The 16,551-nt window shown below is 37.9% G+C and overlaps 2 protein-coding genes across 5 annotated transcripts in view; both read right to left on the bottom strand.

The window, feature by feature from the left end:
• spen (spen family transcriptional repressor) overlaps positions 1-8,851 on the bottom strand; it is a 29,468-nt gene extending 20,617 nt beyond the window's left edge. Inside the window, 3 exon segments of the mRNA XM_027014513.2 lie at positions 322-942; positions 5,000-5,320; positions 8,594-8,851. Of these exon segments, the coding sequence (XP_026870314.2) occupies positions 322-942; positions 5,000-5,320; positions 8,594-8,676 (1,025 nt within the window). The 5' untranslated portion in view covers positions 8,677-8,851.
• Positions 8,852-11,656: 2,805 nt separating this feature from the next.
• Positions 11,657-16,366, bottom strand: tmem82 (transmembrane protein 82). Of its 4 annotated transcripts, none has more exons than XM_027014514.2 (7): positions 16,221-16,366; positions 16,000-16,094; positions 15,143-15,215; positions 12,859-13,036; positions 12,353-12,770; positions 12,015-12,199; positions 11,657-11,914 (listed from the first exon to the last, which is right to left on the bottom strand). In XM_027014514.2, the coding sequence occupies exons 2-7, from the start codon at positions 16,082-16,084 to the stop codon at positions 11,870-11,872; spliced, it is 984 nt and encodes a 327-aa protein (XP_026870315.2). In that variant the 5' UTR covers positions 16,085-16,094; positions 16,221-16,366; the 3' UTR covers positions 11,657-11,869. The 4 variants fall into 4 exon arrangements, with proteins under 4 accessions (XP_026870315.2, XP_026870316.2, XP_026870320.1 ...); XM_027014515.2 differs by having other exon boundaries at positions 12,015-12,196; XM_027014519.2 differs by having other exon boundaries at positions 12,015-12,196; positions 12,716-12,770.
• Positions 16,367-16,551: the final 185 nt, after the last annotated feature.

The raw sequence follows: 16,551 nt of genomic DNA, 5'->3' as shown, positions 1-16,551 counted from the left end.
TCATACACGAGGAGAAAGAAGAAAATTGTTAATCATTTAACTTGTATGCCGGAAACATGCATGGAAACACTAGACATAAAAAGAAACAAGACACAAGGCATATTCACCCATCAACAAGTAAATCAGCAGTTCAAACACTTGATTCAAGGCTACATCACTATTAAGAATGATAGCAAGACAAATATATTTATATATAAAATATGTCAATATATTTAGGAGCAAACTTTGTTAAAACATCACCTATAATGCATATCCACAAAAACATACATGAGAGTTAAATCAGATGCCATTATTATGCATTTCGAATGACCTGTCACTGACCTGCCGCTGCTGCTGCTAGTGCTGCTGCTCACTGAATCCGAGCTGGAGGAGCGGCTTCGGGAACCAGAGCCGCTCGGGGAATGTGTGGGCCCCGCTGCCTGGCCTGCCAGCCTCTGCGGGGAAACGGCGTGGGGCTGTGAAGTGTGCGGAGACCGGCTGCGGCTGTGACGGTAAGTCCTTTCTCCCCGTCGGCCTCTTTCATCCCGGTACAGATCCCGGTGCACCACACTTGCCAAACTGAAAGCATCACGTGCGCGGGCTTCATATCGAGTCTCTGTCGTATCAAAGCGACCAGGGCTCCGACTGCGGGATCCGTAAAAGCCAACTCCACCGGACACTGGGCCTCCGCTGCCTGCTCCGGTGGCTGCGCCCACACTTCCTCCAGCAGTGACACTGCTGCCGCCTGTCCCTCCGACCCCTCCAGGGACCCCTAAGGAGGCTCCCACAGCACTCGCACTGGAAGAGCCGGCGCTCACGACCCCAGCGCCGAGGGCTCGGTCGCGCAGGTCACGGTAATAGTCTGTTTCATAATGACGCTGCCGTTCAAAACTACTGCCGCTGCCACGGTCGTGGTGTCCATAGGCACTGTGATCGTAAGCACGCTCCCGGCTTTCTGAAGCCCTGGGGTACATGGAGAATGAAGGATGGTGGAAGGGGAAGATGGAGAGAATGAAAGGAGTGTTATTTTGCTAGGTGTGTCACTGATTTGTCTACGAATGTCATATGACATGCATGAATAAAACAAAAGGTAGGCTGCAAGTTGAAAAGCGCTCTTTACAGGAGCTATAATGCTGCGTGCTTGCAAAGATGTTTCCGCTGACTAAAAATTATCTGTGACATAACTTCAGATTTTTTACAGCCAAATTTCAGGGTCATGCATCCTATGGTGGATCACATTCCAAGTTACACCAAACTTTTTCACTGTAATATTTTATGATGTAATATTCCCTAATTTACTCTATACTGTATTGAAACCAAAACAATGTGCTTTCTCTATCTGTGAAAAGATAAAGTAATACTTTGTAATACTTTTGTGATCTGCTAAAAACATGAGGCTTTTCTAAAATATTTCTTAACAAGAAATTGGTACGAGATCAGTATAAAAATTGGATAGTTTGAAATAAGTAGTATATATTTCAGTGCTTTTCAAAACCTGTTAAAACTATTTTTGTTATCTTAGAACTATCATACTAGCTCACCTAGGCACTATATATAAGAAATGGGCAATTCTGGCCATGTGCCGTTCAGTCATAAAAGGTGTGGGGACAGTTTATACAAAAATAACTATTTAAAAAGCTTGTTATAAGTATTGATGTTTTGGAGGATTTGGGAATTGCAGAACAAAAGGAAAAGATAGAAAATGGTGGGGATACTTTTATTTAACACTTTCCTTTAAAGGAATACTTTCCTTTAAACAAGTGCTATCCTTGTTTTTAAAAAAAAGTACACAATGGTGTAACTTGCCTGGTTGAGAGATGTCTTAATCTTAACACTGTCTCGTAACAATGTTTTGGGATTAAACCAGTTAAGGTAAGGTTTAAAAGATCTGTATCACTAAAACTGTGTGTAAATATAGCTGTATTCGTTTAAATGTTACAGTCCACAACTGTAGCTATTGAGTTTGACAGTATTAAGTTAACTGAAGCTTTAGGATTATATATGACTCTTACATTTAACTTTTTTTGTACATTTGGAGATAATTAAGAGTGGCAAAAGTTTACAGAATTGCATATTTCTTATATGTAAGTGATAATGTTTAATATCACAACCATGCATATCTTTTTTTCCTCTAAAAATGTAATTATTGGCTATATTTCCAGATCTAATCCTATGCTGTACTAAATCAAATTAAGCCTTAAACTGTATTTACATTTTAAAATGTTTCCTTTTTGAGACATTAGTTTCTATAGATTCATTTGTCCTCTGTCCAGTCTCATGGCCCATTTTAACAATGAACTGAATTAAATTTTTTCAAACAGCCTCACAATCTCAAAGGAATTACCCTCTGTCATCTAGGTCTCTGGAAGAAGCAAGTCTCTGATAAAGAAGTGCCTTTCATTAAGTGTCTGCATGCAGTGCTAAGTAAAAAAAGCTTATGTTTGTAAATATTTAAAAGTTGACGGTTTGTATGATGAACAGCCTCAGGTTGTTGCTTTGAAGCTGAATTATTGCTCTGTTAAGAAGCTGAATTATAGAATGTGCTTTACTGTAAACTTAATGGGCTTTGTTTGAAAATACATGCAAACAGCATTTTTTCAACAAGGTTGCAATATGAAGACCAGGCCTCCTGTGTAGGTGAAGAGACACAATCCTAACCTACATCCTTCATATCGTTTCAGAACACATTTCTGTTCTGTTTTGTTTTTGCATTTGATTCAGTGAGAACTCGCTGTGTAACTTGACTGTGAGCAGCCTTGGAGCACAAAGTCCACTTCTGTAATTTATAAAAAAAAACAAAAAACAACAAAAAAAAAACAAAACACACAAACATAGGTGACACTTTGCACCCAACACTCCACAGCTCATTTGCCCTTTTCTCCATTCATATACACATACCTAATTCTTAAGAAACGTTTCTCAGGCTAACCATTTAACAGGTTTAGAATATTTTTTTAACTTCCTTTCCTAAGATTGCCTCAGTCTCAGGTTTTACAGAGGGGAGAGCAGAAAGGCAAAGAGCCAGGGAGTGTGAGAGGGAAGGAGACAGCAAAGTGAAATGCCAATAGCTATGAAAATTGCCTGTTTTAACAGCTACAGTAGTTAGTGGGAGATGGAAAAAAAGACAGGGATTCAAACTAGGGGTTAGAGAACAGCTAATGTGCACAGGGCAGAACATACCAACCTTTTCAGACAGCGGTAACCCGACCTACAATTCCAAATACAATTTTGGGAGACAGAACTTTGTGAGCAAAAAAAAAAAAAAAAGAAAAAAAAAAAAAAAGAAAAAGAAAAATGTAGAATGTTTTGTTTTTTTTGTTTTTTTTTTAAATGGTAGCAAAAAAACTGAAGTGGTAATCCTTATCTTGGGGCTGGCTTTACAGGTGGTCCAGAAATGCTCCAAGTCAGGAATAGGAAAAGTTTATGGAGGTAAAAAGTATGAGGTAGTTAATGTCCAAGTCCAGCAGAAGACCCAAAAAAATAATAAATCCACTGTGAGGTTCAGAAAAAGAACACCGATTAAAAAAAGAACAAAAACAATAATCATGTTGACTCTTCACCTTTTAAACTTTAAGTCTGTGTGTTCTTTTCACACTCCATAACAGCACCCCTTACATTTATTCTTCATATGCTCAAAGTCCAAAAAAAGTAAAAATGCAGACGTTATCTGATTCTTTGATTTTGACTCCAGTACTTACTTCCGAAATTTAGAAAACAACTGTCCACATTTTAGAAATCCTATGAGAGATGTTATACAAAAAGACCTAATCAATGTTACAAAAATTTTAATAATCCAAGTCAATTTCTCCAAAGATTATTTAAATTTACTAATCCCAAGGTAACATTTCCCACTATCTTGTAAATATATAACAATAATCCACTGCCAGAAGACCAGTCCTTTAATTGACACAGTAAAGCATCCTTTATGTTTTGCTTCTGCTCCCGTATTGTTGTATCCAGTCATTTGTAGCTCTAGATCCAGTGTGGGATTAGTAATCCAGAGGATGTTCACTATCCAAGGTCAAAACTGTTATCTTCAGCCCCAATGCAAAACCATACCTCCACCTCCAATTTGATTTGTTGATCCAAAAATATATTATTTTCCATCTTCTGCTCGTGATACCACACTCTCTTTTAAATCCAGTGGAGTTGTTCATTGTTTGGAGATCACCAGCAAAAATAACAAAGCAGAAATAAAATGAAAATGGTCTAAAAAGAAATAATGAATAAATAAAGAGGATTGCTCACTGTTTCTGTCAGTTTCTGCCATGGTGACCTATGGCAGAAGTCTCCCAAGTAATTAATGGCAGGGCCCTAATACCGAACATGATTCCAACGGGAAAAGACAAAAACAATACCTCTGTAGCGACAATTATCCTTGTGTTTGCCAGCATTAATCCAACGTGAATAACCATCCAGTGAATACCATCCATGGAGTCCAGAGAAAAAGAAACTCTTATGAACCACCCATTTTCTTTCTTTCTTTCTTTCTTTCTTTTTCTTTCTTTCATCCAATTACCAATAAATACGTCATAACTAAATACCACAATAATCTTGTTACGATAAAAGACAAAAATAATAAGACATTAATCCACAATGGGCAGTACTGTACTCCAGATCAGGACAATCCCAGGTAAGGGCAACAGGGTTGACTCTGCCCTCGCTTCCAGAAATCCCAGATATCCAAACCATGCCCTTGATTCTCTTCACTGTGATATCCAATTCAGACCCTTATGATTCAGAAAGAATCCTTTTTGAGAGGTACACTTAATGCTACCTACATACTTTATAATAAATTAGTTAGCATGTTTAACATGCTTACCTCTAAAAGCTGCCCACATGAACCTATGAGCAGTAGATGTCTATGTTCAGTAGAGATGCCAAAATATATTCTCTCCAGAATGTTAATTATATTTTCTGACCCTGCCCTCTAATTAATGAGAACAATGATTAGAAGGGAGAGATGAGTTACAAGAAACAAATAGTCCACCTAGCCTTCAGAGAAACTATGTCCACTTACCCGTCTAGTCTGCGTTCATAGCGTCCCTCTCTGCTGTGGAGTGATGCAGGAGGCCCATACACTGAGGCCCCTGCCCCCCTTGTGAACCCCGAAACATCCCGCCCACGAGTGGCTATGGACAGACTATCGTCCAGGCCTCGAGCAGCCGTTGGGATAGTCCCTGGCTCATTGTAATCGGTACGCAGGTCCCTGTCCCCCATCTTGTTGACTGAATTGTGAGCCTTCTGAGCACTCTTAATGTCCACAAAGTCCACAAAGGCTGCCACTCCGCCCTCCGATCCACGTTTTGGGAGGACCTTGACACTCTCCACACGTCCATATCTATTAAAGTAAACACAAAAAGACATCAGCCCATGCACAGGCTATATAATACATTAAACCTGCAGCATATTGCAGTTCTATTGCTGTTCTCCTGCACTATTCGGTAGTTTTACTGCAATCATACCTTTTAAAAAGCAAACAATATTTTTTAAATCAAAATTCACCATTTTCTCCATCAGTTCATCAAAGCAAAGTTTACAGCTGATTCCAGAAGGTTAAACAATGGTCAGTAAAGCAGGGCAAAATAAAGACTAAGGATGAAGAACACTGGTTAGGTGCTACATGTCAGTAACACTTCTCCAGATTTTATGGCTTTGATTACTTGAAGAAAATACATACAAATTATATTAAATATTAATGTCTGGTCAAAATACTAGCTATTTGTTTCTTTCATCATGACATGATGAAAAAAACATATTTTGAGATATTTACATAACAGATAAACATTAAACTGAATGTAACAAAACAATGAAAGCAACAAAGAAATAGTCCAATGAACAGATGTACCTAGGAGCATGTGGCATCATAAACAATTGGTAACACTTCATAAGAAGGGTGTCCATGTAAAACATTCACAACATGTTACATAAATACTTCATCATGTATTTATTAATGTTTAGATAAAAAGTAGTCATGAACTATTTCTGTTTCTCTTGTAAAATTTAAGAGATGCCGAGTGAATAAAACCAGTATGTAAATGTACTTATTACAAAACTACCACTGTTATCTTTAAAATATTGGGTTTTGGAATAAACCTAATGGACTAATGTCATTAACAGCCTGTCTCTGACATGCTAAATTTATATATGGTGGACTGATTAGAGACTGCAACTAAAATTAAAAACCTACAAATATATTTTGCATGACTTATTTTCAGATGATCTTTCTGGACTACCTCCAGTTTCACAGACGCATGTGAATCAACTGATATGGGCTACATGTAAAGATAAGCTCATGTAGGGATTTTACAGGCAGATCTGGCTACTTCACTGCCTGCTCACTAATTTTGCTGCACTTACACCACTCACATAAAAAAAAACACTCTCTCAAATGCCATGTGAACTAGCTGTAACATAAGGCATCGATTGTGTCTTTTGCAACTAAATTCACAAAAAGTGAACACGAGTCATCCAAAAAAAAAGAGAGAGAAAAACAAACCTAAAGCTTAAGCCACCCATGCTGCTTTTAACCAGCCTACATAGCAACACAACACTTCACAACACTTTGTACAGCCTATCCTTTGTTCACTGTTTTTGTAATGTTGGCCTCTAGATTGCTGACATCACAGAATAATGCAAAAGGCAAATGAATACTGATAAATCACACATACACACAAGCACACACAAAAATGTGATCTCACATAAGTGTGGTGTTATCTCATATTTCCAAAGAAGCATATAATGAGTGATTTGATGTATAATGTCAGCCCATCATTAACCATCTGATATGAAGGAATCAATGTAAAAATATAACACAAGTAAAAAATAATGACAATGCCACAGTGGAATTGTAATACTAAATTTTGAAAGCTCACATGGAACTCTTAACGAACCATCAAAAAAAAATCACCACACTTAACTACACACTTTGTATCACATCAGGTGAGTCATATTAAAGGTCTCATTAAAAAAACTAAGTGCATAAACATGAATTTTGCCCAAAAGTCAATATACATTGATGCTTGCTGTAGCAATCATGTGATTCACTTATATAGCCTTTTGTGCATTTAATATACAACAGGTGATGGTTATTCCCTTTAGCACTTTAAGACTCAGTGTTATGTTATCAAGCTAATTCATATTCATTCAATGTTGTGTTGTACGTGTTTTTCTCCTTGCATAATTCCACTTAGCTGTAGGATAGAGTTACCTGCAAACAGGCAAAATTAGTTGCAGCTAAAACACTGAAAAACTACCCAAGCAAGAAAGGACATTGCATGAATGTTGGAGCTAACTGAGAATGACATGCAGATACTTAAGATAGTCATTAAAGCATACAGAACAATTTAACCTCACTGACAAAAAAACTGTGATATGCAGCAAGCATACAGTGTAAGTATCTAACCTACTGTACCACAATACTTACTTATCATGATGCATGAAGTGATGAAAACAGTAAGCTCTTCCTTAGCCTTTCACCTAAGGTGTGTTGATGCATTGCAAATCTTTTAATTAAGCACCTTGCCATCACATCACTTTTGAAATATATGTGTAACTAGAACCTCAAAAATCAAAATGACACCTACTAACAGAACACACCCTACCCTGTAAGCCTTAAAACTATAAATGTTATTAGTAATTCTCTTATGACTGTACTGGAGCACAACTTGTACGTAAATTCAGGTGCTTACACTGGACTGTACCCACCTTCTATGGTAAGAGAATTTCCCTTTTCATTTTAAGGGAAGGTTTACACTAAAGCATGATGAAAAACTGTCCAATGCCCAAGCATGTTAAGTGCATGTCATATTCAATTTGTACAGCTGTCTGACTAAGCAAACACTGTGGACGAAAATGAACGCTTATGTTCATCTTACCTTCAAAGTTCCCACATCAACCTATATGAAAACTACTACTGATCCAAGTGTTTGCATGTTCGCAGTCTCCATACTTGGAGAGTATTAAACCCCGTCGGCCAATCTAAGCATACAACATTGGAAGGAATATGTCATACATTTCTGTGAATCCAACTACCTGTCAAGATATGGAACTTTGGCACTTAAACAGAAACCTGTTAAAGTCACATGTCTACGCTTGCTAAGACACAATCCATTTGGCTGAATCTTCGAGTGGTGTGTGCTTGACTGGACACTCTATTAAGTTTAGCGCATGATAAGTCCGAGTTGACATGTGAGGCAGGAAGCAAACGACCGACGTGAAAGCTAGCTTGGCTGCTAACGAGCAGTGCGTCCTTAACGAGCGGTAGCGTTACTGGTTTCTACACTAACTAGCTCGTCATTTAGACGTGGCCATTTGGTACTGCTGACATTTTTTGTGTTTGCTGGAAACGTGTTTGTTTCAGTCATGGACCAAACGTTGGATAGCCAGTTACTTAAAGACCGACCACCCAGCAAGAAGTTCATATTCTGAGCTTCCTAGCTGGCTAGCTTAGCTTGCTTAACGTAGCAGGTAGCTAACTAGCTTAGCTAGCTGGAGTTGCATAACAAATTTGAGCCATATAAGCATAAGCGAGTCTACGATTGTTTTTCCATTACCGCCCCACGTTTCGTTAAAACAGTACATGTTCTCAGACTTGTAGAAAAGCTTAACTCACCGTTTGAAGTGCTCGATGATTTTCTCCTCTCGTACATTTTCAGGTAAATTCCCCACCCATAAGTGTCTGGTTTCCCGGACCATACTGCGGGTTTGTGTCCCCCGATCATACAGATAATCTTATTAGGGTAAATCCGATCAGACAGTGGGTAAGGGTGGTTTAAAAAAAGATGTTCAGCGCCGACTACCAAACGTTGCTCTCCCTCGACGCCACTATTGGACCAGCTTGCTCTTGGAAACGGGGAGATCCTGTGCGCTGCTGTCGAGGAGCGCGGTCTGGTTTCTTGTACGAGGACGCGCACCGTTTGCAGCCACAGGAGAATTAGGTTGCAGGCGCTGTCCATGCAGCCTAATATTTTTTCTGATGTGTAGGCATGCATCCAAACCGAGGTATTTATGTTTATGACAGAGTCAAATCTTAACGCTATTATGTTTTCATTCTTAAAATTTCAAGCTATTACTGAGCCGACAGCTTATTTTCTAAATGATGGTAGAAACAAAGAGCTATTTGTTGCAACCTGTACTGCATCGGATATTTGCCTTTATAGCCTATTTACTGCGGTGTTTTAAAGGAAGTCTGTTCTGAAGAACAACAGAAAAATGTAAATGTAAATTAGCTAGCATTTGAATTATTTACTTCCGTTCGCCATAAATTTGTAGAGCCCTGGCATGAATTAGGCTAACAGAAGTGCCAAATAACTTATTTATATTGTCATTATAGGTTCTAATAAAACTCTACATAGGCTACTGGTGATGCAAGGTAGAGTTGCTCTGAGCTTGTGACACCTCAACGACATTGTCACAAATATGTAGGTCAGCTCGTGGAAAAAACGGCTTTTAAAACAGAGAATTGAACGTGAAATGTCAGCATATCTGTGTTTTCTTGTCCCAGTTTGGAGGATGGGTTTATATGGAAGCAGGCTTAATGCAAATTAAGCATTGGCCTTTGATTGATGGAAAGCTTGATGGGTAGTCGCTGACTCCCGGCTGACCTGTAGTATGTGGCTGAAGGCATTTATAAAGAACACAAATATTACAGATATAACGACTCAAAATGCAGTCACCCTGAATAAGCTACAAGTTAAGACTGCACAGGCTAAGTCACAAACACCGGACCAACAAACAGCATGTTACAGGCAGGGTTTTGTGCTAGTGCTCAAAATATTTATATAGGTTGCAGAAAAAAAAGTGCAATAGAAGTAAAGACTGAGCTAACAGTCGTGTATGAATTGTAAATGTATTTCTAAGGAAACGCAGCATCTGAGGAAACGAAACACTTCCCATTTCTTTGCTGTTCTTGTGTTGATGACAGCCTGTCACAAATTTAGAATTCTGAATACCTGACAATACGTAAGTGTTTAATGAAAAATAGGTAACGCTTATAGTAACCAAATAAAGTAAAAGCAGATATATTCAGTGGCTATAGCTTGTGGGACTGTTCTTGGGCTGTATACTTTCACCGACCAATGTTAGCCAACAAAACGCAGTGATCCGAATCACGCATGCGTCAAAATGCGGCAAACCCAGCGCCGCAGTGGATGTATTGCGCATGCACACATCACGCCCACCGTGGGACTTGACAAAGAGCAATTACCATTCTGCAGAGTAGCGGAAAATTCTGGAGAAAAAATGTTCTGGAAGTTCTGCATCTTTCATTAGATCAGGACTTAAACAAAAATATATAGCTGCTCAGTCTGCCAATAAAACTATTAGTGGACTATATTGGAAGATTATTTGGACCTACAAAAAGCTCTTGACGGAAGAGAACATATAAAGCGATTATTTCTTGAGCACAGTGCTTTCTGGGACTGGAAAACATCCATATCCTTTGTTCTCCCTTGGAAATACAAGCGTAGTGTACTGCCGTTTTAAAAAATGCTTTTTGGAAAGGTAGACGACAGTTAACAGTATAATTGTTTTGTTTTGTTTTTACCGGGACTGGAAAACATTGTTCTACCCCAAATGTATCAACAAACGGAACTACACGGATATGACTGAAAATATTGAAGATAATTTCTATCACATGGGTTATATTTAGGCTATGAAAGGCCGATTAGAAGACGTCGTAAAATTGACCGACATCAAGTGATAAAGAATAGCCTGCGTGAACTCTAAGCTATAATGTTATTATAACGTGGGCTTGTAACAATGCCATCTATTTCCACGAGTCACGGATTTTTCATTGGCAAAAAATCTTGATCAGTGCGTCGAGTAGCACAAAATTGCAGTTTGTTTCGGGTAGTAGGCCTACTGTTTAAAGCAACGTGGTGGCCCTTAATCTATTCAAATTAATTATTGTTCAATTTGAACAATACAGGCAAACCAGTTCTTTGAAATATGACGCCATTTTGAGCAAAGCCTCGTGTCTACTATGTCCGATAACAAAAATTGGATGCAAACAGCAGCGGCCATTTTGTTTACAATAAAAGATTACGTGTTCTGCTTCATGTGCTGAGTTTGCTGCATTAAAATGAGTTTGGAAATGAAAGGTTTTGCAGTACCCTCTTGTGAAAAGCCGTGTGCATTTGTTACGTGTTGATTAATAGCCTAGGCTATACATGACTGCCCCTTATGGGCTGACCACATAAGCAGTTCAAGTCGGATAAATACTTTGTTATGTTGAATGTATTGGTAACTACGTTTTTTACACAGTTCAGTGTTTTTTGCAAGATTTTCCAATTATGTAGTGCAAGGATCAGATTTCAGACCTTAAGTAATCATTTTATGTGACATGACTATAGATGTCCCAACTCACTGTTTCAAGTTCCTTAAAACTGCATTTAGAGTGAACGTCTTCAGAGGATTTTCAAGGAGTGGGATTAAAATATAAATACACTGAAAACAAATGTGTGGTTCCTAGAACAATTTTTGTTTTTTTGTTTTGTTTGGTTTTTTTATAAATCTCAATCTTACTTGGGTTAAGAAAGCAGCCCTACACACACATACATATAGTTTATACATAAAATAAAACCTAGTTAAGTACACAAGGTTTCCAGAGCAACAGGACCTTTCTGACAGAGGTCCTTCATCAGCTGTGCAAGCAAAGTGCTTCTGAATTAGTAGGAGGAGGAGCCAGTTTATATATGGAAAAGTAGATCTTTAAATCATAACATTAATTCCATGGCGTTCTAAAGTTCAGAGAGTGTAGGTCAGTTCTTTTTCTTTAAGGTTCCTAATTTCATTGCTGCCATTGGAACAACTAGCAATGCAATTGTTGATTAACAGTCATTAATGCGATCTCTGCATATATTCAATGACTCCGGGATTTCATTTCATTTCATTTCAGTCTTCTCTTGTCATTTTTGTGAACATCTGCAACACTCTGTAAGAATACATATATTTAGAAGCATGCACAAAATAGTTATTGTACTGTATATAAGAATGAAAAAAAGTATAATGAGAATGAGTAAAATTCTATTCACCTTAAATGTGCCATTCAATAGGTCTTGAGCTGGTAAAAGACACGCTGCCTCTCCGATGAAGCACACTAAAGTGTGGAGAACATCTACCCAGCTTCCCAACGTCAGCATTAAAACTAGTAGGCCACCCAGCCGCACCATCACTGTGTTGAATAAAGCCTGTCCACCAGACTGTTGATCCTGATCTTCTGAAATAAATTTGAAATTGTAGCTTTATTGAATGTTTCTGTTTCATATTCCTAGTTAGCCAAGAGATTTTTTTCTACCAATTGACATGGGAATTTGTAACACTTGTGTAATAAGACAGAAGCCCTAATCAAGCAAATATTGCTTTGTCTCACCATGCATATAGACAGTCAAAAGAGTGTAACAGATTGTAAGTGGTGTCCAGAATCGTAAGGCCTCAGCAGTTGACAGAAAATACTGGTTGATGCTTGATATGGCAGCAAAACCCGCAACACTAAAGGTTAAAATTAAGACACTGCAAACAAAAGGTAATATGGAGGATCCAGTAGTCAGGAGCCCAATACAGACACCACAGTAGCGTTGGGTGCTGTGTATTGGGTACATTGCCATTACATGGTGGCATAATTTGGAACACTGGCTAGCCAAAAACCAACTCAGTCCTGCAGCAATGAGGATGCTAAGCCAGCCATGTGGTGCCCCCTGATGGAGAAAATTAAGACTACAGTTGAATGCACAACCTAAGGAGAACTGGCACTGGACCAGCATCTGCAGTAAAGAATCACTCAGTGGGTCCTAAAAGAAACATAAAAAGAACAGTAAGGCACTGGCACTCATTTTCAGATGGTCAATAGATCATCAGTTTGTCAAATATTCATCTTACCGGTACAGCTGTGAGACGTGATGAGACCGCTCGAAGGGCAAATTCAAGAACTACTAGTGCTGCAACTCGAGAACCCACAAAGGCGAGAATCACGGTTAAGATCCAGAACTGGATTCTCCCCGTTAGACCACCATTAGGGCTACTCTTATCTTTAAAGGCATCTTTGCTGTCTGCAATACTTTGAATACAGGAGAAAGATAACGGAGAATTACAGAGGCAAAACGACATGTATAAAATCACAAATCACTTTATATATAATAAAAATCTTCAGACAATCAGAATTAAGGATTTATCATTTGCAATGGCAAAGCATTTCAATACTAATGGACACTGCATTAATGACAAATCTGTTTGCCCTGCCAGTTATTGCTATGGCAGCAATGAAATTAGGAAAAAAAAAGAAAAAAAAGAACTGATCTACACTTTCTGAACTTTAGGACCCCATGGAATTAAATTTTATTATTTAATGATCTACTTTTTCATATACAAACTGGCACCTCTTACTACTAATTCAGAAACACTTTGCTTGCACAGCTGATGAAGGGCCTTGGTCCAAACATTCTGTTTCTCTGGAATCTGTGTACATTACTGCAATTTTGAATCTCTCTCTCTTCATCAGCTGTGCAAGCAATGTGCTATTATATGAAATAGGTTTATATTCAAAGTAGAATATGTTTAAATCATTCAATCATAGGTTCTTCATCAGCTGTCTATGTCTGATTCTCTGGAAACCTTGTATATTTCATTGCAATTTTTACTACCTATTCATCTATTACAATACACTATTATATGAAGTGAAATTTTTTTTAGAGAGGTAAGAAATTTACTTAAAGATCAAAAATGAAATCTCATTTATGAACATATTCAGACTCTCTGCTGTGGTATTCTCGATTGTCAAGAGGTGCATCTTGTTTTCTTTAATTATCCATGGGATGTGTTGAGAATCTATTAAGTCCACTTGTTGAAATTTGAATTGACTGGACATAGTTTGGAAAAGCACACATCTTGGTCAGTAAGTGCCCACAATTTAGATTGCATTGTTAGTACAAAAACTAAGCCATGATGTCCAAGGAATTGGCTTTGCATCGCCATGATCAAATTGTGGCAAGGCATAGATCAGGGCAAGGATATAAAACAATATTTAAGGGTTTGTGTGTTCCCAGGACTGCATTGGTCTCAATCATTTTGAAATGGTAGATGCTTGGCACAACCTTGAATCTTCCTAGATTTAACCATGCAACCAAACTGCACTGAGGCAAGAAGGCCCTTGGTCGGGGAAGTAAGATAGAACTCAGTGGTCACTCTAAAAGAGCTCAGAATGTCCTGTGCATAGATGGGAGATCCTATTGGACAAACAGCTATCTCTTCAGCACGCCATGAATCAGGCCTACATGGTAGAGTGGCAAGACACTGTAGAGTAAAAAGCATATGAGACAGCCCACTTGGAGTTTGCTAAACCACATGTAAAAGACTTTGCAAAAGATTCTGTAGTCCAGTGAAACTCAAATTAAACACGTTGGGCAGAACAGCCAGCACTATGTCACCTGGCTAATATCATCCTATAGTGAACTATGGTAAGGGAAACATCAGCTTTGGGGGTGCTTTTCAGTGGCAGGAACAGGGAGACTGGTAACAATTGAAGAATGGATGAATGCAGCCAAATATAGGAAGAGCTTTGATAAAAACCTGCTCTAGAGCACTCACCAACACATCTTTGAAGACTGCACACCTTTGATCATGACAATGATGTGAAGCATACTGCCAAAACAGTGGAGAGGCTTCAGGGAAAGTCTCTGAATGTCTTTGAGTGGCATAGCCAAAGCCCAGACTTAAACACAATCAAACATCTGAAAATAACTTTCACCATGCAGTCTAATTGAGCTTGAGAGGATCTGCCATGAAGAATGGGATAAACTGCCCAAATCCAGGTTGAATACATTTTGTTTATGAGAGATTTCATTTTTTTTTCCTTTTTAAGTAACTTTTTGAAACTCTCTAAAAATGTTTTACTTTGTCATTATGGGTGATTAACTGTAGCTTGATGAATATGTTCTGTATTCATTGTGTGTGTGTAAGAGTATGTGTGAAGGACTTTCTTGCTGATGAAAGACCTCTTTCTGAAACATCCTGTTTTCTGGAAACCTTATTAACTACAGTGAATGTTTTACTACCTCTTTTATTGTCTCCACATCTTTCAAGTACACTGCATTACCCCAGAAATTTCTACACCTTAATTTTTGATAAGGGCAGTAAGTGCATTGATTTTAGAAGCTAAGATTCTTACCTCTGTGCTTCAATGATCAAGTGAACCCTTAAGAGATTGCAAAGAATTGAGATCCCACATGCACCTACAAGTCCTGTCATTAATCCCATCAAACATAAAGTCAGTATGTTTACTTAGGACTTCCAGATAGGTATTTTAAAGTGTTTCCTAAGAATGTTTGGGGGAAAAAAAAATAGCCTGATGTAATTTTATACTGTCATTCAGAATCATTGACATCCTAGGTAAAACTAAACCAAAAATTCTCTGAAAAAAAACTTGTTGATCTTGTTCATTGTAAACATGGGTGGAATGCAACGTTTCTCTTAAAGTTTAAGCAACCTCTTAATGGGTACCCCATTTTTACTGAGATATACACATATATCAGTCATTAAGATCTCCTCCGCTCATCTTTGATCGTGAGCAAGGTCAGGGAAAATGCAAATGAAAAAAAAATAAAGTGGTATTATGCAACAAAAATAAAGAAATGGTCACAACTGAAAATATCCATATTTAAATATTAAGACAAGTTAAAAAGTAAAAAAGACTGTTCAGCTAAAAATGCATTAGTCATGCAGAGAAGAACTCTATATTGTGATTGTTTGGGTGCGGAAAGATGATGGTGCCAGGATGTTTTCCTTCCAAAGAGCCTGAGAAGTTTACTAGGGCTCATGGCAAACCTACTGCAAATGTTTCAAAATTTTGAAAATCTTTTAAAATAGTCTTAGTAATGTGCATATCAAAATATGGTTTAAAGCATTAATGTAAATAAACTCACCGGTATATTCAAGCTACTAACCTTGCATGCAAGAAATAATAGGACTACATATATTAACATCTATTGAACAGATTAAACAGATATTTAATTCAAAACTCCTCACCTTGTAAAATACATTCCAGAAGATTTGTATCGGGTGTTAGCCAAGTAGGTAAACTTGGTACAAACCAGGAAATGAAGGACAACATCTCACTTGGACTGTACAAAAATTATTTTATGTGTATTAAACAAATATGCTTGTTTCAACAGAATTGTGTGTATTTCAAGTCCTGGTTTAAAAATAAAAATATCAAGGAAAATAAAAATAACGATGTTTTCACTGACCTTAGAATTTTTGCAGCGTAGTTAGTGAACTCCCGTTCATAACCATTATCAGTAGTTGGTATGCAAGTGAGAGGTTAGATCTCAAAGGTCGTTTGCAGTAGCTTACGAAATTGTCAAGCCTTTCAACTAAGATGTGTTTTAACAGGTTCAAGTAATTTATCTACCCTAGTAGTTAGTCAGTACTAATAGCAGTTCAATCACACAGCCTGATTTCTGAATATCTGTGAGTATTTGTGTGAAATAAAGTAAAACTATCCCTACTGATTTTCTCTGCATGTGTGGTAAGTGCAGTCTTGAATGTAAATAAGAGTGCGACAACTACAGTGGTCAT

Source organism: Electrophorus electricus, chromosome 24 (assembly GCF_013358815.1).
Source record: "Electrophorus electricus isolate fEleEle1 chromosome 24, fEleEle1.pri, whole genome shotgun sequence".
NCBI classification, from domain to species: domain Eukaryota; kingdom Metazoa; phylum Chordata; class Actinopteri; order Gymnotiformes; family Gymnotidae; genus Electrophorus; species Electrophorus electricus.
The sequence above is the reverse complement of the archived record's forward strand: the minus strand, read 5'-3'. Positions and strand labels throughout refer to the sequence as shown.

Bases quoted from the DNA above. Each gene is read 5' to 3' on its own strand.
- tmem82 (XM_027014514.2), bottom strand. From the start codon at position 16,084: ATGTTGTCCTTCATTTCCTGGTTTGTACCAAGTTTACCTACTTGGCTA. The intron at 15,216-15,999 runs GTGAGGAGTTTT...GATTAATGACAG, and splicing joins TCTGGAATGTATTTTACAAG to GACTTGTAGGTGCATGTGGG. The intron at 12,771-12,858 runs GTAAGATGAATA...TGTTTCTTTTAG, and splicing joins CACGTCTCACAGCTGTACCG to GACCCACTGAGTGATTCTTT.